The sequence below is a fragment of the Astyanax mexicanus genome, chromosome 25 (assembly GCF_023375975.1).
Source record: "Astyanax mexicanus isolate ESR-SI-001 chromosome 25, AstMex3_surface, whole genome shotgun sequence".
NCBI lineage: Eukaryota > Metazoa > Chordata > Actinopteri > Characiformes > Acestrorhamphidae > Astyanax > Astyanax mexicanus.
This window is the reverse complement of record NC_064432.1, coordinates 17,590,641-17,614,167: the sequence shown is the minus strand read 5'-3', so window position 1 is coordinate 17,614,167 and position 23,527 is coordinate 17,590,641. Positions and strand designations below refer to the sequence as shown.

Here is a 23,527-nt window from a genome sequence, read left to right as displayed (position 1 = left end):
TGATTATGAAATCTCAATCTGAAATGTAAAATCTTGTTATTAAGTACATGTAAATGCACTTACTGGTTTATCCAACCAAATTATTTAATATACCAAATTATAAATTGCTAAGTACATTTCTGTTAGTTTGGAAGCAAAAATACCAAAAATATTCAGAAACTTACCCAGAGCAGCAGGCCCCAGCAAGCTGGCCAATAGGAGCATCCGTAGTGCCCACATGGCCCCTCCCTTCACAGCAAGCAGACTGACGTTGGTAAAGATGCTCCTCTCAGATGAACCAGTAGGCGAGTGATATTAAGTCAGTGGGGTTGGACTGGGCTCAGCCCGAATTCTGGACTTCTGTGGGCCTCTACACCTTTACCTGAAAACACAAACAGAAAGGAAAGAATATTTATAATTAGTGCTGCCACAACAGAGAATCTCACATTTCCGTATTTAACATCTTAAGACAGCTGAACATGCTTGCAGGAGAACACTAACTGCACATTAACTGGGTAAAGGAAGGGCAATACTTTCAGCCCAAAAAACAAAGACAGTTATACTTTCGATTGACTTTATTTAAACTGATTTAGTTAATTCAGACAAAACACAGTAATCAGTATCAATATTTCGTAATGTAAAAGTGATCGATTTAGCCAGATGGCTCATTTTGCTCTGCAGTTCCTGGGCAAGTTAATGATGATCTAAAAGGAACAATCCACTGATTTGGACAGACCAAAAAAAAACAACAATACACAATTATGACATGATTAGATGGTATGCTGTTTATAGATGTTCTTAAATCCATAATAATAATAATCTTTGATATTTTTACAGCAACGTATTAAAAATGACCAATATGTTAAAAGTAGGAATGTACCAAATCTTTTTGAAAACAATAGAAATACATTTCCACAGGTTGTCATAAATGTTTCTACTTTTCTTCATTGCCACATTTACAGTACAAATAGTGCCTCACACATCCAAAAAAAAAAATGTTTGCGAAATACATTATACATTATATTGTATACTTTGACATGCTATTCAGGACAGTGTGCCTCTGGTGCCCACTTCAGATTAACATGAGATGTATTTATAGGCATTAAATGTGTTGAGCATTTAAATTCATAATTAAGAAAGAAATCAATCAAACGATTCACTGCCTTTCAATATGTCATGCAATATTCATGGCAATTTGAAACAGAACACAAAGGCGTATCGTATTCCTATCTATGTCCCAAGGCCGTGCATTCAGCATTCCTACAGAGTGCACTACACTTGTTTCCATGGCCCCGTGATAATCATGCCAAGATGAAATCAAAGGCCAATCATAATCAATGTACATACATTACCATTCATATCCGTACTATGTGGGTCGTTTGCCACATGAATACCTATGTTATTTAAATGGAGCAGCAGTAAAACACCTACTCAGTGCTCAGCACTAATGTTAGATCTAGTATGCAAACATTTAAGTACCCACAACTGACATCAGAGAACCCTCAAGTGTCTCCAAGTGACCTGGCAGCAAAGATTGGTGCTACAGAAGTTATGGCATTCTCTTCTGTGGAGCGATTAAACAAAGCTGGGACTTTTTAGACCTGCTGTATGTCTACAGAAAAAAGAATAAGAAATACAGCATACATTGAAAATAACTCCCTGCCTACAGTGAAGCATGGAAGTGGCTCTGTGATGCCTTGGGGCAGCTTTTCTTTTTCTGCCACTTGTAAAACCTGCAGCATGTGCAGGGCAAGAGACGTAGAAATGGCATGCCCCTTTTTAGAAAGTTAAAGCTCAGGCAGGGCTGGACCTTGCAACAGGACAATGATCAGCCAGCACAGCGGTATACTGTAGAAACCCTATAGCCACCCACAGTTTTAGAGGTATATAACTGCCCTTGACAACACATTGTTACATTATTACAAGCCTAGTTTTTGCATGGATTTTTTTTTTTGCTCTAAAATTCTGGAATCTCATAATAAAACATACTACAGTTAACATGCCAAACTCAGTGATGAATTTCCACCCAGGTTGTCACACTGTAGGCTGTGGTGCAGCTCGTCATGCTGGGTGCTTATCATAAGAAATGACACTCTTGCTCAAGTGTTGATGAGGCACCATGCAAATTCCTAACCTACACAACAAGGCTATGCAAGGTCTGGCAATGTAACATATGCAAAGTAATGCTGCCGCAAGGTGCGAGAGATTGTTTTCTCAACCTAGAAACCTCGTCTGCACCAGCCAGTAGACCATGGACAACTGCACTGTCTGAAATAAGAGAGTTAATGTAACTCCCCATGCATTTAATCACTTTTCCCCAACAAACAGAAAAGCTGTGGGCAAAAAAGAAGTGTTGATTAGGACCCATACCAGCAAACGCCTCATTACAGTCTTACAGAAACGTGTCGCACAGCAGCGGCCAGGTAGGCAAACAATAGTGACAATCTCATGTGGAAAAGGAATTAGGAATGCTTACTTACTTTTTTTTTTTTTGCGCTCATCAGAAAACAGTCATAGCTTGATTTCTATCAGGTGTAGCGAGTCTGAGTCGCTGCAGAAAGACAAATACCACCTTGGGGGGCCGGAAGCTTAATATACTCCACTAAACGCTTCAGCATCTCTCTCATATTTCCATTCTCTCCTGCTATTCCTTTCTTCCTGCCTTCCTTTCAAACTCCAATATTCAAAATTCACTGTTTTTTTCTTCTGTGTTGGTCCCTGATAAATTCCTGCTGGTGGGGCTGCAGATTAAAGCTCCCCAAAGGCTTTAAAAGCAGCAGGAACAAATTACGAAAACTGAACAATTTAGAATCTGATAAAGCTGCAAATAAAGCTACATCCATGTGTAAAGCCATCCGTTATTAGCTTATTTAGAAAAAACATCAGCAAACAGCAAACTCACTGTGCAAATGTGCAAGCTTTCTTCACACACATTTCTACACTAAGCTGATAAAACAGAGAACGCTTCCAATTAATTATAATCTGGAAGACAGTGTATCCACAATAAATCCATGGAAACACGGTGGGACAATAATGGAATGTCTCCACAGTGGTCAGTAGTTTGTCCAGAAGGCCTGATCTGTTGATCTTTTTTTTTCAAGATTATGTAATTTATTATGTAATTCCAATTTTGTGTGCATATTATAAAATCAGAACACTTACAACAACTAAAAATCATAAGATATGGATAAAGCTACTTCCCTTAATTATTGATTAGAAAGTGTTAATAGAACATACAATGTTTCAGAAAGTTAAAAAAGTTTTTTAGTTAAAATCTCTGAAATGTGATGCTGTGGCGGAAAGAATACAGTAACTTTCCAACGCCTGCTTTAAAGTCCATTAAATTTCATGAATACTGCGTTCAAGGGAGCAGCAGCAGCAGCAAGGCAGAGTAATGTAAAACACCTACTCACCTGCTCAGAGCTAACGTAATGTCCCGTAAAAATGAAATATATTGCAATATGTTCCTGAATATATTGAACATAATTATGTTTTGTCAAACTGTTCAAACTGTATGTACTATATATTACTTCCATTACAGTATATGCTTCGTGTTAGGTAAGGGAATTTACTTTAGATCAGTATTTCTCAAACTATCTAGTCTTTCTATACTGTAACACATTCATTGTCATTTTAATGCATTTTTAAGACATTATCAAAGGCTTGCACAAATTGGATTGGTTTGTCAAATCATATCTGTTGAGATGACTGTTTGCACTGTTATTTACAAGAGATCAGATTGGACTTGCCTGTCTGAACATCACAAACGTATCTACATGGTTTGTTGTGGGAAGGAGTCTAGCTCTTCTTGGACCACAGCGTCCAAAAATCCAACTGTAATCACATTATAATTTACACTTGGTTTGGATTTCACATGGTGGTTCCTGGCTGTTCCGACAATGAAAACTCACTCTAGATATACCAAAAATATATCAAATTTGTGCTGGCAGTCTGAACAGCCAAATAGAGTATTCCATAAAGGCCATGCTGTCTTTTCTACCACGTTAATCCTGGTATTCTGGCTTAAAAATATGAAGGCTTTTAAAATGTGTGCTTGCAGTTCAGCCTGTGTAACATCACACACCCCAACAACAGCCCTGTTCTGAATGGTGGGGTGAGTCAGGATGCCGGTGTTGCCTCACAATAGCTGGATAATGCAGGGAGGATGAGAGCAAAAGAATTCTGCTGGGAGATCCAAAGAGACATGCCACAGCTGAATCCATAACGTCAGCGCGTGCGTTGGACTTTTTTGTTCTTTTTTAAGTCCCCTGCTCTGATTCCCTGGTGTCAGCGCGTGCGTTGGACTTTTTTGTTCTTTTTTAGTCCCCTGCTCTGATTCCCTGGTGTCAGCGCGTGCGTTGGGCTTTGCTGTTCGCAGCATGCACCAAAACTGTCGCAGACTCTCAGGAAGAAAACTAGCCTCGCTGTAATAAACTGAATTGCAGTTTGAGCCTGTTTGTGTGGTGTGTCCACAGTCTGGAGTGATGGGGCATTGTTCTACTGTTAAATACTGTATGTTGCTGTGTGTGAGCGAGCATTGTCCTGCTGAAAAATGCCAGATTTCATGCCCATATCGCTAAGCTGTCCCTCGTATTACTACTAGGGGCGACCGACTGTTGTATGCAATGACCATGATAGGACCTCCAACAGAATCTGGATTCATCATTTAAGACAGTAAAGTTCCATTCTGTAACAGCCAAATAAAAGTCAAATGTGTTTCAGAGTGTTTTGTAGACGCATGTCAAGCAATGCAGTCAATGCAGTCAATAATCGCTCACCAGGAGGTGAACTACCCAACATTACCCCCTGAGGGACTTTTTATAGGGCAGTGGAGAAGCATTTTTATGCACTTTTGTGGCAAGACTCAGCATTTAACCAGACCACACTTGTGTTCATTTACATATCTCACTGAGACATAACTGCATTCTGAGTTTTAAAGTATTATAATTTGCTATATAAATATGTTCAAATTTCATATTCTAATACTAGTATTAGCAGGTCTATTTAGAACACAACTGGGACATTATTGTATTTTTGTAAAACTACAATAAAAAAAAAAATCTAATTCACCTCTCCACACATACACACACACACATACACCTCACAGACTTGCAGCTTTTCACACACACGTGAAAAAACAGAGTATAGCCAGAAAGCTGAAAAAGTGAAAGACGTGTGAGTTTCACGAAGAGCTGAAAAAACATGTGTTATACGAGTTCTGAAGCACTGCATGGAAGAAGCATCGCGAATCTCACACATACATACCTACACAAACACACATACACACACACATAGAGTAGTGTAGGTGATGAGTTAGTTGCGAGTGTGAGTGTGAGATTTGAGTGAAATTAGCATTGCTTCCTCACCTCTCTTGAGATTTCACTCTCTCTCATACACACCTATTCCTCTGGCCTCTTGTATGCTGCACAGAAAGGCCCTGGCAAAAGTTTCCAAATGCTCAAAGAAACAGGTGGAAATCTCAACAGCTGAATCACCCACATGTAGAAGTGGTATTTTTGGCATCATAACAAACAGAACTTAAACTCAACCTAAATCCTAACCTTTATCCTGTTCCTCCATGTAATCTCAAACTTAACCTCAGAGCAAACCCTAACCCTCTACCTGGTCCTAATCCTTACATTAATTTTCCCTTTTACACAAACCTAATCCTGACACTTAACCTCAATTTAAAACCACACCCTAATCCTAGTCTTACTCTCAATCCACAATCTAGAATCTTAACCTTAATCTCAACCAAACGTTTATTACAAACACTTACAAAACACCCTGGTACTATTATTAATCAAACCCTAACCTTTAAAACAAACTAAATCCTGGCCTTACTACTCTAAACTCTAAACCTAACCTAAACCCAAGACCCAGACTCTAACAGTAACTTTAACCCTAAACCAAACCTTAACCTTTAACTCAACCCAAAATCTTATCCCAACCCTGGCCCTACTATTACCCCTAAACCTAACCCTAACCTCAACGTAAAACCCAGTCATTAATTTGAACTTTAATCAAAACCAAAACCTAATCCAAACCCTAACCTTTAACTCAACCCAAAATCTAATCCTAGACTAAACTTTATCCACTTAAAGTAAAGTTACAGGCTGATATCAGCAGCATTACAGCTTGTTTGGGTTGTTCTGCTGATGTTTGCTGTTTGCCCGTTTAGTAACTTCTCAACGCAATATTTACAGTTACAGAAAATATTAAAAATAAAAAAACTACTTATTTCAGATTATAAACTAATCTAATTCACATAGTTCATTAAAGTACACTTGATAATGTACTGTACTGGAGTCTGTCTGGTCCAAAAATATTCTGAATGTTTACAAACTACAGTCAGCATTTCTCTGTGAAGTTTGGAGCTGGAAAAAGCTAAAGTGAGTGAGATACAGACCCAAAACCTCATTAAGCCCTAATGAGCTTTGGACCAGCTTCAGCTCAGCACCACAACAGAGGAAGGAAAATATCAATACATCACCAGTTTATACCTTCTTTATTTCTCTATTCCTTTTCTCAGGAGAAACATGAACACTTTGCACTGTTGCGTGATGTGAAATTGACGTGTCGCCTATAGATTGCTAAAATAGGGCCCAACATCTTAAATATACTATACGCAGGCATTCCAACAGCAACACATACTCTCACACTCTCTTTCTCTCTCTCTTTCTCTCTCTCTCGCTCTCTCTCTCTCTCTCTCTCTCTCTCTCTCTCTCTCTCACACACACTCACACACACACACCGTACCCTGGAGAGTGGTGGGATTGGTATGTGTGCTAAGTTTGCTCGGCATTTGGCAGGAAAGTGCAGTTGTGGATCAGACAGCTTCATTACCGCTCACACATCAGAGCAAACTTTCTAATCAGTGTGCGCTGGCACTAATTCACCATTCAGCCCCACCAACCAGCTCCGTCAGAGCTCCACACACCGAGCTTTAATTAATCACACTGTTCAAACTAGATCTGGTTAAAGTACAACACGGGCTGATGAGGAGAGAGAGAGAACACAGAGAGGAACACTGCAGAAAAGGGTTGATTACTAAAACAAAAACACAAAGAAAATGGATGGAGGGATGGATTAATATATAAAAAAGAAATATGCATGCATAAAAAACTAAAATATAAAATGGAATATCTATTCCATGTTTTATGATGAATAAACCAACAGAAATGCTCCAAATGATTTGGAGTAAAATCTGTAGTATATAAATACATAATAATATGTAAAAGTTTGAGATAATGAGATAAATTAGATACATTTATTGTCATATGGGCAATAAATACTGTATTTACTGTATTACTGTATTTAAGTGTTTAGTGTTAGAGTTTCCAGAGGTCTCCTGTGGTGATTCTGATCCAAAATTAATTTTATCTGATCAGCACTTCACTATGTTTATTTAGGTGAGCAGCTACTTCAATAGAATAAATCTCAGAGCCAGAGAAGAGCACATGTCTTTGGATGCTTTTTTATTGTCACAGAAATAATGGTGTTAAACTATATTACTACCATATGTAGTTTTTTTTTTGCCACTGATATAATGACAATATAACAGCATTAATATCTAGTTACATCTATATATTACACAAGAAAAAAAGATATATACATATTTTACATATGCATGCAATATTAATAAGGGAACATACATGTAAACCCAAAAAAAAGTGTTTAAACGACTTTAAATAAAATAACTAAAAACTTTAGCTTTTCAGACAATAGAGTTGGAGTATTGAAAATCTTTTTCAACAAGTGAGGCAGACTGCATGCCTAAGGATTTAATTTGTATAAACCTTTGGGACAGAATTAAATTGTCATATCTGCTGATACCTTCTATACTTAAATTATTATTTTACTGCACTACCTCATATCTATGACTGATTACTTTCAGACTTTGTATAGTTTTTTTGTATTTATATATTTATGTATATATTTTTAAGTCTCAGTTTATAATTTTATAGTTTAGAGTCTTATATTCCTCACTGTGCTCTTTTATTTTATTTTATAATACTTATTGTTTGTTTCTACTGTGTTGTGTAACTGCTACTGGCTGCTAAATTTCCTTCGGGATCAATAAAGTATCTATCTATCTATCTATCTATCTATCTATCTATCTATCTATCTATCTATCTATCTATCTATCTATCTATCTATCTATCTATCTATCTATCTATCTATCTATCTATCTATCTATCTATCTATCTATCTATCTATCTATCTATCTATCTATCTATCTATCTATCTATCTATCTATCTATCTATCTATCTATCTATCTATCTATCTATCTATCTATCTATCTATCTATCTATCTATCTATCTATCTATCTATCTATCTATCTATCTATCTATCTATCTATCTATCTATCTATCTATCTATCTATCTATCTATCTATCTATCTATCTATCTATCTATCTATCTATCTATCTATCTATCTATCTATCTATCTATCTATCTATCTATCTATCTATCTATCTATCTATCTATCTATCTATCTATCTATCTATCTAAATCTAAGCTAAATTAAATTATTAAGAAGAGTGTCCCAATAATTTTGTTTATGTAGTGTGTATTTTAACATTACCTGCTGTTTAAAACACACCTAAATTTGCTTTTTATACAAGCTACATTAATATATCTCCCCACCTGTTAACCTGTTAAACATTTGTGGACACTTATCGTATTGTATCTATCCTGCACTCAACCTTGGGAATTATGCCAGACCACAGACATTGTGTCCTCCTTCTTGCTGTGATGTCAGCGCTCATCAGCACGTAGCACCCGGCTCATCCAAATATTTGTTTTTCTTACTATTTTATAAATAACAGTATATTCTTACAACAAGGTAATGTGGGGTCTCTCACATCTAACAGACCGCAACAACTTACACACCATCTAAAGTGTGTGTGTGTGTGTGTGTGTGTGTGTGTGAGTGAGAATGTGAGAGTGTGAGACAGGGCGTGCTCTCACCTAAGAGAACCTCAAAGGAGTTTCAAGTTACAGGTTAGTACCTATTAGGTTTGTTGTACATGAGTTAGACACAGATAACAGGATGACACGCACACACACACACACACACACGCACACACACACACACTGTTTTTATATATTGCAGTATATATTTATGCAATTAGCATGCTGTATATAATAACAACAGTTCATTTATTTTATATGGAAATATATAAACATTGCTGTTGGGTTAAAACCATATATCTCTAAAAGCTCCAGAAAAGAAAAAAATATATACAAATATTTTATACTTTATATTGATGTTTTTTTTTTTTTATTATTGGTCCACAATAAAATTTTAGAGCAGTGTATATACCTACTGCCAGATATTGAGCCAAAAAACTGAAAAATGAACAAAACATTGAGATCATTTATATATATATATTTTTTTTCTTTGTTTGCATAGCAGCAAAGTTATTGGTATGCAAGTACTGGCATGCAATTAAAATATATAATGTGTGTGTATCTATTTATGTAGTTATAATGTTTGTTATATATGTTTTAGCATCACTACGTTTAAAAATAAACGTTTCTTATGCTCAACACTAGTTCTAAAGCCTAATTTTAGTCTAACAACATGTATTTATCTTTGTAAAAATAAACTCTTAAACAAAATCTATATTACTTTTTAGAAGCAGTTTACCAAGTCAGGTGCTGACAATATAGGCATTTTTTCAGCTTTGTGTCCTAAAAATGTACGAAAACAAGTTTACAAACTCACACTAATTACTGACCTTAAACATCACACACACACATGATAGGAGTGACCCCGCCCAGCCCAAAGGGAAGCCCCTTCTCAAGTCTCTGAGAAGTCATATTATATGCTTGACCTTTTGAAATGACCCTTTGTAATGATTTATAAACAGGTAAACAATCTGGGACAGAGCACACGTCTCTGTGTGTCTCTCTCTCTGTGTGTGTGTGTGTGTATGTGTGTGTGTGTTTAAGGTAAAAATACAGACCTTGTAGAAAACCAGAGAACAGAAGAGCATGCTCCAGAGTCAGTTTTGTATAGTATATTATAACTGTCAGCCAATATTTCTATTTTTACTGGAGTTTAAATTAAAATCAAACTCTCTTGCTGATTGAACCAACAGAAATGGTTCATTGTTGTATATATGCACACACATAAATATACATTGGTTTAATATTGTGTCCCAAGACTTTTGTCATGTCCCAGAAGAATGCTGGACTGAATGTAGATGTGGTTTCTTCTAGAGTCACTTGTCTGTAAGCACAGACAATTCTAGCCCCATGCTGCCAGTGACGATCATTACCACCATGCACCCTGCACTGCACTGTCCACTGTGGGTGGTAATGCCTTCTTTGACAACTACCTGGTACATATGTTACACTGTGGATCAAGGAATGTTAAATACCCACATAGCTTTGGAAATTAAATGCCCCATCGATCAGTACCCAATATAAAGCCTCCATTCTCTGGACTGCAAATTCACAACTCCCTGCCATGAGTCTGCTGGCAAGTTTTTTCAGCCTTACTCACAAGATAACATCTTACAACATATACAGGTGTGGGCTTTCCCAAGCCATCAACTGATGTAACCTTTTATGACCAGTTTACATACTGCTCTCTCATGACTTCTGGAATGTCAGTGTACATAGACACCTACATCTAATACTGTAACACATATGGGACAAATAAACACATTTACTTTGCTTAAACACACCCAGCAAGCAGATGAGCTGATCCAGGTGTGTGTGAGCAGGTTAATCTTTAAGCTGTGCTGAACACCAGCCCCCCAAGACAGGATCTGAAGACCCCTGGTGTATTGTATTAAAGCACAAACATCAGTGTAAGGATCATTCTCCTACAGAGAGTAAAAGACAGTAAGGTAAAAGAAGCTTATTTTGAGCTGAGATGGACCATGTGCTCTCTCTCTCTCTCTCTCTCTCTCTTTTTCTCTCACGCACACACACACACACACACACTTTGTAATGTGATCCTCAATGTTATCTGATGAGAACCTGCTTCTAGTGCTTACAAGTTGAGTGAACAAACCCCCATCTCTCTCTCTCTCTCTCTTTTCTTTCTTTCTCTCCTTCAAATAGAAGACAGGAGAGATAGTGTGTTAGCAGACTAACAGACTCTTAGTGAGTGTGTGTGTGTGTGTGTTTGTGTGTGTGTGTGTCCTTCACAGACTGCATTCTTTATCCAAAGTGCAGATCTGTCACTAATGACTAGTCCCAAGACAACCACACACACTCTCACATACACACCCCCACACACACACTCCCTTTCTCTTACACACACACACACACAGACACACACTAAGAGTATGGTAGTCTGCTAACACACTATCTAACACACTATATGGTATCCCTCAATGGTCATTTGTCTTTGTTAAGACATAGCCACGTCCAAGTTCCGATCTTTTGTTTTTACCACTGTGTTCTAGCATCTTGCCCTCTAGCAACCTCTAAAGTGGCCATTAATGCACGTTATAAGTTGTGAGGTAATTTCCTGTGAGTGATGTTGAATGCCGGCCAGTGTGTTCATGGTGAGGTGGCATAAATTATCAGAGTTTAAGCAAGGTTTGACGGATTAGTGCTAGACAGATGGGTGGTACGTTTAGAAGTATTGATTTGCGAGCATGTGGTAATGATAGTGACCAATGGTGTGTGGCTAGAACAGTCCATGTGAATGGACAAGTGACTGGCAAAAGTTATGTCCACATATCCCAAAGGTCAATGCAGCTTTTTATGGCTTAAATAAGACATGATACTTCATCTATGTTATTTCTCTCAGTGCTTCACTTGATATTTTACTGTTGCCACCTGTATATCAGTGTGTGTGTGTGTGTGTGTGTGTGTGTGTGTGTGTGTGTGTGTGTGCGTGTGTGTGTGTGTGTGTATCGCTGTGTATCGCTGTGTTGTATGAGTCACACATTCTGTGGTGACAGGTTGCCATGGTCACCTCAGTCCTGTCCATTTAATTAGTTCTTAGAAGTCCAATATAGAAGAGAGAGAAAGAGATGGAGGGAGATAAAGACAGTAAGTAAGAGGCAGGGTCACAGTACTGTATGGTTCATAAACACCATGTGGAAAGATATCATAGTGTAAATGATAAACCATGTTTACAAAGTGTAAAATCATGAATCCTGAAACACTTCCAGTTTAAAAGTAGAGGGCAGATGGCAAATGTCAGTGTATTCTGGCAGAATTTTAGGGATGCGCTGTTATATGTTATGTAAAGACAACAGTGAAGCAGTAGATTTTATGCTGATTTTTGCATCACATAAATAAGTAGGACCGGTGCCAAAACCTGGCGATACAATACATATAACAATTATTATTCAATATATTGTGATATTTTGCGATAGTGTATGCAAACCAATATATTCCAACTGTTTAAATTAAATTTTAGGAATCTATCATAGAATAAAAAACACACTATCAAATTTATAATTGCTAACTCCAGTACTGTGTTTTTAAGAAGTCAATACAGTATTGCAAATATCCTAATATAACACCCTTATAAATGAATAATTATTATGACTTCTCATAAAGGTACGATTTTTAAAGTTCAATATTAATTAATTTTGAAAATGTTTGAAAATGAAAGATCAATAAATATCATTGCCATAACGTAGGGTGGTTGTTCTTAAAGTCCTTTGCGTTTTTTTTTTTTTTTTTATAATATGATTTATGTAACCATATGATTGGGCATGATAATACAACATAAGGTGATGTTCCTTAAAAGACTTCATGTATGTATTTGTTTGTTCGTTTGTTTTTTTCCTTTTTACTATCTTGAGCTGTAATTAAGTTGTAATTTTGAGGTTCTGGAACTCACTGTATTTCATATGTCATACCTTACATTTTGAATATTCTTGAAAAAGGTATTTAGAGTCACTGTAATGAAAAAGTTAATTCTATGGGATAAAATAGCCTGTAAAATAGCCGAAACACCAAAAACAATCATGCACTGCTTCTATAGGTGTGTGTAAGTGGCAAGAAAGACTACACAAAGTTGGGTTTGACACTTTGAAACTGTGTGCGTGTGTGTGTGTGTGTGTGTGTGTGTGTGTGCACTCTCTGGCTGAATGAGTGTGTTACAGGCCATAAGCCACTGAAATATTCCAACCTTTTTAGTCTGAGGTCTCAATCACCTCAATCACACACACACACACACATGTCTCAATCACTGCTGCGTGAGTCAGTCTCCGCTCACACGCTGCATAATTTACCATAAAGAGCAGAAAGAGAGAGAAAAGCCATCCCAGATTGCCACAGCAGACACAAAGCAATTCAAATCGATTCAGAAAGACGTTTGTCTGAATAAACTCACACACACACAAACACACTCACAGAGAAAGAGCGCTAATATTTCCATACGCCGAGTTGATTGTTTGTGAATATGAAGCACGGATTGGGGTGAAGAACGTGGCCGATCTCATAGCGGGCACTCAGAGAGGCGTAGGGATAACAGCGATGATTACAGCGCTTTCCTCATTACCCGAGAAAAAGCAGAGAGGAACAGCTGCGGGAGGAGAAGCAGCAGTTTTTCATTCATATACAGTAATAGAACATCACTGGACACGGAGCAGGACTCAGAGACTGTACTGGGCAACACGCCCGCACTACATGATAGGTATTATGGTATTTAGGGGGTCTGGAAAGGTAAAGTAGAAAACAAATGGAAATCAGTAAAAAAATGAGGATTTTTTTGTATGAAAATAAAAAACAGGAGAAAACATATAACAGTTACTACATCAGAACAAAACAATGCACTATGATGTCATAATGGGCTGACATCTAATTAGCTACTTTTTGCACCATGTTACTTTCAGACAGATCATTGTTAAATCCTTAAAAAAAGATGATGTCATCTAATTAGCCAATTAGAGCCACTATTTTTGTTTAACTTATATATTGTCCCAAAAATAACTGCACAATATTACTGACATTTCCCCTATTTTAAGACACTGATATAAAAACAATAAATTACAACTTGTAAAACGCAGATCAAACAGTTAATAACTCTCAAACAAATCATTTTATCCCAATAGCAAGATGATGACATAATGACGCCATAATGACAAAATAATAGGTTGGCATCCAATCAGCTACTTGTCACCATGTAAGTCGTACAGTTGCTATCAGACAAATAATTGTTACATCACAAAAGCAAGATAATGTTATCATACAACACATACAAAACCTTTTAAGGTGTAAATCTGTAATCTGTAATGTGTATAGAACCTGAGGCAGAGCTTCTTTTCCCATTAAACTCCATCAGTTGATGCTTGATTTAGCATATTCTGTGGAGTCCCACATGAATCTATTTTAAGACCTACTAAATTGCTGTTAATTGTGATAGTGATGATGTTATGAAGGTGATGAAGGTGTGTAGGGCCATAAATAGGTTCAAGGCTTATAACAACAGCAAAGTCACTATATTAGAACAATATAGAATCACTGTATATATTTTTTTCAAAAAAGTCTTCCAGCAGAGCAGCTCTCCTGCCAACACTAATCCACCTCACTTAATCTGACTAATTACTGCCTTCAAAAGTCTTGGATTGGCACTTGAGTTGGAGTTGAAACTTGTTGCTTTAAAAAAAAAACATTGTTCTTAAACAAATACTGCTGATAAGGCTTGAAAACCGTATTGTGATGTCATTTATCTAAATACAGATCAAATTACATCATACCCCCGACTAGTAGGCATAACTAATGCATAATGCATACATCTAAATAAAAAAATTTAAAAAACTTGTCCAGTGAAAATCCCAGAAATTCAAGAGGAAGTGGCCTGCAGGCTTCAGCCCACAGCTCTGTGGTTTGTGGCCGGTGTGTGTGTGTGTGTTCGGCCATAGTGGTTTCAGTACGACCACACATTACTCACAGGCACTGGGCATGGCCATGACTGAAGCATTACAGTAACAGCGGGCTTCTCAGAAAGAAACAGCTCAGGGTTTTGTTCACGTCAGTGCATGATTGATCTGGCAGTATGTTGGACCTACGTGATCTAAACAGGTTTCAGGAGCTAAAATGTTCTCACAGCTGCATAAGAAAACCTGGTAAACGAATAAAGGAAGCTTCTCTACCTTTCATAGGTAAAAAATACTTATATGAAGCATAAATAGGGATCCACGATAGCTATAAGTCAAATAACCCATTTTTAGTCCCATGCTATTCATCTATCTTTCATTTTTTCCCTTTTTCTTTATTCTCCATTTCCATACTTCCTCTACCTTTTATACTCTCCTTCTCTCTCTCTCCTTTTTCATTGTACCGTTCTCTCTTTCTGTTTTCTCTCCTGCATTTGATTCCCCCTCTCTCCCTTTTCCTTACCTTTTCATTCTCTATTTTTTCATGTCCTCTCTCCCTCTCTTTTTCCTATCCATTTTCATGTTCCCTCTTTCCTCTCCTTTCTCATGTTTTCCCTTTATCTATTTTTTCTTCCCGCTTTTGCCTTCTTTTGCAATTTCCTATCTTTTTCTTTCTTGCTCACTCTTTTTTCTCTCTTTTTTCTTGCTATGTCTCTCATCATATTTCCTCCTCTCTTTCTTTTTTCCTGTCTTTGATTTCCTCATTGTATCATTCAATTTTCCTATTTTTCTCTCTGTACTTTTCTCTTTCCTCATCTCCTTTTTTTATTTTCTTTTTCATTCTATGATTTACTGTTTAATATGTTTATTTTTTTTTGTTATTGATGGTCATTTATGCTGTTGAGAGATAAATAAACACAATCAACACACTCTCTCACTTACCCTCTCTCTCTCTCTCTCTCTCTCTCTCTCTCTCTTTCAAAGCTACACTGACTCTCTACCCTTCTGCAGTTTTATCAGCACAATACCAGGCAGCAGCTGTGTGTGTGTGTGTGTGTGTGTGTGTGTGTGTGTGTGTGTGTGTGTGTGTGTGTGTGTGAGTGTGATTTGAGATTTGAGTGAATCCTCTTTAATGAGATGGCCTGGAGTTTACGCCAACAGGATAAGTGAACAGTCAGAGTTGATAACACTGACCTCACAATCAATACACACACACACACACACACTTTTTAATTTGCTCAAACCCACCAGATCAGACAGTGAGAGTGAGGCAAATCCTCCGTTTTAGGTAATGTGATCTCCTCTCCCTAAACGGTGTGAATTAGACACAGTGAGAGAGAGAGAGAAATAGAGAGAGGGAGGATAATATGCTGTTAGAAACAGTGAAAATTGTTGAAAAGCTAAAAAAGCTAGAGATGTTTTTATATCTAAATCATTAGTAAAGCCTGTATATTTCTTTACACTTTATCCTGGATCCCTAACCCTAACCCTAATGGGGATTTAATTGCATTCAGCCATGACAATGCTGGATAATTCATCCTGGATCACATTCAGCACTGTTTCATCTTCAGTGATGAAACCAGGTTCTGTTCGGGATCAGACACCAGAGTACAACACTACCTTGGCCAGCTTGGTCTCCCCATATTCCGCCTGCAGTAATTTACCCCCGGTCATTCACATTAAACTCATTAGTATTTTAATCTAGACTGATTTTTGGATGCAAATCAAAGCACAGGTCATGTACATACACATATGCAGTCTGTTTAATTCCAAAGGATAAATAGAGGTTAGAAAACAGTCACTCAAAAAAAATGAACATCCCTACTCAATACATACACACACACACACACACACACACACTTAATTCACTCTAGCACTCCCTCCTACTGAACAGACAATATGGTTCTCTCAGCAGGGCGTCTGATTGGCTGCCGAGTCGCTCAATCACTGCCAGCCTCCAATCTCTCAATGTTGTTGTGATCAGGGCTCAGAGACTCCACCCACGCAGCAGGGTATCAGCACAGCTTCACACACACACACACACACACACACAGACATACATCTCTGCATCTCTAACCAGATGAACAAGGTCCCATATGACTTCTTAAAGTCCCATTCAAAAATCCAATTTAGCCTAATACTATTGATTAGCTCATACCCCAAATGATGCAAAGAAAACAAGTTCATGTTATAAAACTTTGAGAGTTCAGAAATCAATATTTGGTGGAATAACCCTGTTTTTTGATCACATATTCCATGCATCTTGGCATGTTCTCCTCTACCAGTCTTACACACTGCTTTTGGATAACTTCATGCCCCTCCTGGTGCAACAATTCAAGCAGTTCAGCTTGTTTTGATGGCTTGTGATCATCCATCTTCCTCTTGATTGTATTCCAGAGGTTTTCAGTTTGGTAAAATCAAAGAAACTCATCATTTTTAAATGGTCTCTTATTTTTTTCCAGAGCTGTATATATTTATTGGTGTTCATTAATTAGAAAGCTTAGAAAGTAATGCTTATAGTGGGGAAGGAGCCTGGGTGAGGTAATGAGGGAACAATTTGGGAATCCTGTGAATTATGGCAGTGAAGATTCAGGTCCGCTATAATGCCACCGGCTCTGTTGACTTTTTTCCACTTGCAAACATCTCTCTCTCTTTCACTCTTTCTCTCTCTCTCTCTCTCTCTCTCTCTCTCTCTCTCTCTCTCTCTCTCTCTCTCTCTCTCTCTCTCTCTCTCTCTCTCTCTCTCTCTCTCTCTCTGGCAGGCTTCAGAGAGCAGTTGGTAGTTGGTTCCTCTGGCTAGCTGCTCACTCTAATCTCCGCTGTGTGTCAGCGAGCTCTAGAGGCTCTGGCTTTTATTGCTCAATATGTCGGTTATGAATATTAGGAGCAGAGTCTTATTGAAAAAGGCATTCCGGCAGACTCGGACAACTCCGGCTAAGAGTGGACAGCGGCAGTGCCAAACTTTGTTTTGGAGGATTCCTACTAAATAAATTCAACTGCATTAAAGCGACAGTCTGTGAGTATTTGGTGAGAATGTGTAACAGATCCAATCATGCTGAAGACTACTTGTGTGGGTGTCACCTAGCGAGGATCCTGCTGCACTCTCCTTTATCTTGCAAAATCTAATCAGTGCTAATTCTATGTTTATTACTTCAAGAGACAAAGACTGTTTTGCTGTCTTGATATCTCCATGTTCGCAGTAGCTCTCACATCAGCACCATAGGCAGTGCCACTGTTGCTCAGGTAAGCAGCTAAAGCCGTCATGTCTAGAAAAGTTACCAGCAAGACCTACCAGACAACTCTGTTTTTAGATTAATATGTATTGCATTGCAGGGACGATAACAGAAATGCATTAATGCCATTTATTTAAGTATTATGTCTTCTCACATTCAGGAACACTACTGCTTTTAATGTAAAAGAAAAAGTTAAAGACATCTGCTTTAAAGTTAATCAAACATACTACATTTAGCTCTGTATAATACTGCTAATATACAGATACTATACAGTAAGGGTGCAGAGAATGTAGGCACCAAATTACACAATAAAAACATCACTTAGTAATACAGTATGTGTATTAAAGTGTTTCTACTGTAAATCCTGCAGATCACATTAGAGAAGATGCAGATTTCTCAGCTATAATATTATCAGAGCTTCTGAAGGGCAAAAGGTCAAAGGTTCAAGTGCCCTTAATCAATTACAACTAAAAGACCTGAGTGTAAGAGTGAGGTGTGAGAGGATCTCATCTACTATTACTCGCTCTCTCTCTCTCTCTCTCTCTCTCTCTCTCTCTCTTTGTATGAAACCCTAGCTTGAAAACCCATTACGTCTCTTTAGATCATAAATGCAAACAAGAGGTGACATCTCTCCTCATAAATCTCTCTCTCTCTGTCTATCTCTCTCTCTCTTCTCAATTCTTATTACACACTTTCATTTTCTCTTTCATTCCATCTTTCATTCCATCATTTACTCTTTTTCTCACTCTGTTATTCTGTCTCTCCTCGATTCCCTTAGTCTTTACTTCTCTTACTCTGTCATTCCCTTTGCCACTCACTCTCTTGCTGTCATTTTTCCATTCATTTTTTTCACACTTATTTTTTTATCACTTATTAATATCTTCCTTTTTTCAATCTAATCTTTCTTCTATTCTTTGATTCTTTCTCTTAGTCTCTCTTTGTCATCCTCTCATTCTGTCTCTTTTCTCTTCCTTTTTTTGGTCTTGTGATCATCCTCTTTCTTTCTTTGCCTTACTCTCTCTCTCTCTCTTTCTCTCTCTCTTTCTCTCTCCCTCTCTTTCTCTCTCTCTCCCCGATTAGCCATATTTCTCTAATTTAGTCCAAACATTCCGACCCAAATCCATTTACATAATAAATAGCAGAACAGCTCCCAGAATTCCTCAGTGCTGGCGTGATTGGAATGTGGCCATCAGGAATTGCCATCATAGCTGGAAAAATATCACACACACGCACACACGCACACACACACACACACACACACACACACACAGGCGTGCACACGGCCACATCCTTATGCGGCTTACACACCCACAGTCCAATGGGTAATGTGGGTTACCACAAAGATCATGACGTTGGACAAAGCATGCACTCACACACACACACACACACACACACACACACACACACAGACACACAGACACACACACGCACACGAAACAACCCTAAAATCAGAGAAATCAGCTTAATTAGGCCCTGAGCTTAATTGGCAGCTGCAAATAGAGGCTGTGATTACAGAGCTCTCCCATAATGCACCAGCGGCTCCTCCAGTTTACTCTGAGGGCAGATCGGACCCTCAAGACAAACAGCAAAATCTAACCATCAATCAGAAAAACACCCACCACATAAATAAATACACAGTCCACTCGCTCAAACACACCCACACACACACCCACACACACACACACACACACACACAGCTGCTGCCTGTTTCTGCAAAGCCAATCAATGTAAAATAAGTGCTGCAACTTATAGGTTATATACAAATATATAATACTGTATCTACTGTTTAATTAAATATTTTGTATTCAGTATCTATTTTGAATAACACAAATCAATCATTCAGTACATACATTAAATGATTCAGAATCTACTACATATTATTTAGCATCTAAATATAGAACCTACAATTTTTATGACATCAATTTCGTAAACTTTTGACCTGTAGAACAGGATTTATTAAACTTTTCAAAGAAGTCAGCTGACCTTCAGATTGAGTGATTTACCAAAAAATATATCAAACCCGACATTAAAACTTCTAACCTACTTTATGTAGATTAGAATGTACTTCATCTACTTCTGTGTACAATGAACAATACATTCCCATTTGGACTGGGACATGGAGGAAACACCAACTGAGCATCATTAATTAATTGCAATTAAGGTAAAACATTTGGTTTGAAGTCGTATCATCGGGCTTTCATTTGAGCTGAAAACAGAACTCAATAAGTGCTGATTTTTTACATGTTTTGATTAATATGCTCATAAGTGCACCTGTTTTTTTTTCTATTTCTTATTTATTTATCCGTTTTTTTTGTCCATCCATTCTAATCCTGGGGTCCAGTCTTATCTACAAAGAGCCGTATTCTATTCTGACCAGGCAGGAGCTCACCTTATATAACTAATCACCTGCTGAAGGCTGAAACCAGCTGATTAAAGGAGTGGAATCACGTGTGTGTTTCAACTTGATTGAAAAGGAGACCTGCTGCCACTCCGGCTCTCTGTGGATAAGATTGGTGACCCCTGTTGTACAATACAGTCAGTTTAAATATGTGCACAATAGAAAAGATTGGCCTTAATTACAGCCCATACAAACAGAACATGACCGAATCATTCACTGCACTTATAGCACATGCCCTGAAAACACCCTGCACATAATATAATGCAAAATTGTTCACAATGGCAAAGAAAGCTGAGCTTTATATAAATGTAGAAACTGCAGGAGAGGAGATCTGCTCTTTAGGCCACATGCAAGTTTGAGAATATATTGGTTTCACACTCACAAAAAAATTAATAATAATAAAAAAATTACATGAAGAACTGCTGGATGTTTAGTGTTCAGGTTGTCTCAACAGAATAAAGAGGTAATTATTAATTATTCAGTGAAATAACAGCTAGCCCAAGTGGTAATTACATAGTAATCGACTCATTCTGAGTGCCAATTCCATATATATAAATCCACAACATTAAACATACATTCAATCTGTTTTTTGGCCTAAGTAATGTCCCTTTTCACCTTAATAATAACTATCCAACATAATCTTACTCATGTAAATTATTTTAAATATATATATTTTATTCCATTAATACTTTCTTTACTTTGTGTACTGGACTTACTGTCACCTTAAAAACATACTGCACCATGTATGTCATGTAGTCACATGACTGCGCCCAAACGTGCAACTAGAGCAGCTTGTATTAAAGACAAATACTTGAATAAACAACTGTCCATTAATCACAATTTAATTAGCCAAAAATGACAAAAAAAAACTTTTAATGTTCAGTGAAACAAGGACACATTTATACCAGTCAATAATATTTTTTGTAAATGTTAAGTAGGACAATAACATTTAGGCTATTTTTTATGCAATTGTGAAAAAAGTGTCAACTTGTGTTAAACATATGCATTAAACATGATTGGTATATGGTCAACCTTATATCTTGTAAACAGGGACACATATAATCCTAAAAAAATATTTAACAAAAAAGTATAAAACAATCTATATTTACAAACTATAAGTGTTATGTTGGTCAACACAGACTTGTGAAAAATGTCATGTACAAATAAAAAATATAATTATTATTGTCACGTCTGGTGCTGTTAGCTCCTCTGTCCCTTCCACACCAAGCTCTAACGGAGGTTCTCAGGTCAACAACTACACTACCCAGAATGCACCACCCGCTGACATCACGCACTCACCTGATCACGTGACACCTCACCTGCTTCCTCCAGGAAGTCCCGAATACTGATTACTGGCACTATAAAGGTGCACGCCAAACAGACTACCACGCCGCGTATTGTAGGTTCTCCTCGTACAAAGCGTTACTTTATCTCTTGTCTCAGTTTACTTTGTGTATGACCTTGCTTTTGTTTTCTCGACGCCGATTATTGCCTTTGCCTCTGATACTGGATTGTTTGTGTTTGACTTGGACTGTGTTTTCACTACTGCCTCTTGGATTACCTCTGATACTGGATTGCTCGTGTATGAACTCTGGACTGGTTATCGTTTCTGGTATGGTTTTGCCTTCATTACTCTGTTTACTGGTGATCACCCATTTCTCTGTATCGACTCTGATTACATCTGTTTATTCTTATAATAAACACATTTTGATTTTATCAGTATCTGCACGTGTCTGCCATTCTGTACATACCATGACAATTATACTATACTGTATACTATTAGTGTATACAAATAAATCATATTTTCCCAAGCATCATGCTAACAATTACTCTTATTATTTGGATTTTAAGGTACTGTTCATTCTCATCAAACATGGCAGACATGAATGGTACCTGTTTCGTAGAATGACTCAGGAAAATGTAATATCAGGAAAATTTTCTGTGAGTTATAGATTAAGAATGTGTCATGCTCACATGTGGTACTGAAAACTGAATAATCACTATAATAACATTTATTATAATAATTACTCGGGTAATAATCATGTATAAATGCACAAGATCATCAAGCTGTGTGGTTGTGGGATTGAAGTCATTTTCGTCACTTCCCATTTAATCCCACTATTCATAAATCTATTCATCCAGTACTTACTTCTCACTGGGATAAAATGATCCACAGCGTTTATGATTTTAAAAGGCATGAGCAGAACCTATTCATTATTAGTTAGAGCGCAAATTACCATCCAAATTACCTTCTGCATTACCGGCTATCTCTAACTCGGAAATGTAAAAGTACGCCAGGTGGAACAGACGATGCCAACACTTGAGCTGCTGCGAGCTACAGAATAGTCAGAAATGTATGAAAAAAGCAGATTCTAGTAGTGTAAAATCTCCTCTGTTCATAAGTATTACACTATCAGTAAAGAGATAATACAATTACACTCAAGACCATTTTTTAAATTCTTTTAAGTTCTGTAACAAGATTTCGATTTCATTGGATTTTTTTTCTTTGGATTATTATTAATGGTGTCCAGTGGAGGATAGAAGAGCATCCTTAAGTAAGTTCCAAAAATGTAATTCTTCTACCTCTGACACTCTGTAGGCCTGATTCCCAAGCCCACAACCTCTGCTGAATGTGAGTGATGTGGAAAGTCTTGCTTTTTTATGACATTTTCTCATTACTAAATACTTACAGCTGTCAGTGCTATTATAAAAAAGTGGAAGTGAATAAAAACGATGGCACTCTAAAATGAAATGTAAAATGACAGAGCAGGATCAACAGATGTACAGGAGCTCTATAGACCTCCAAACTTTATGTGACCTTCAGATTAGCTGAAGAAAAGAAGAGTGTGGAGAGCTTTATGGAATGTGTTTTTATGGCTGAGCAGCTCCATCCAAGCCTTACATCACCAAACACAATGCAAAGTGTCTAGACTCTAGAGCAGTGTCTCCAGTGTTCTCTGTCTGTGAGTTCAGCAGTTGCAAGAAGAATAGCACTTGTCTAACTGCATTTTACCAAGTGCAAAGTTTGGTTAAGGGGGGATTATGGTGAGGGGACACACTTGCTGACCTCAACATCAGTATCTGAACTTACAAATCACTTATGAAAGA

General features: G+C 37.4%; 1 protein-coding gene across 30 annotated transcripts in view; it reads right to left on the bottom strand.

Moving 5' to 3' along the window:
• The window catches only part of LOC103047288 (adhesion G protein-coupled receptor L3), a 365,140-nt gene that overhangs the window by 228,710 nt on the left and 112,903 nt on the right, over positions 1–23,527 (bottom strand). For all 30 annotated transcript variants that reach the window (XM_049472032.1, XM_049472031.1, XM_049472044.1 and 27 more), the window contains one exon: positions 165–361. In XM_049472032.1, the coding sequence (XP_049327989.1) occupies positions 165–219 (55 nt within the window). In that variant the 5' untranslated portion in view covers positions 220–361. The remainder of the gene's footprint in view (positions 1–164; positions 362–23,527) is intronic.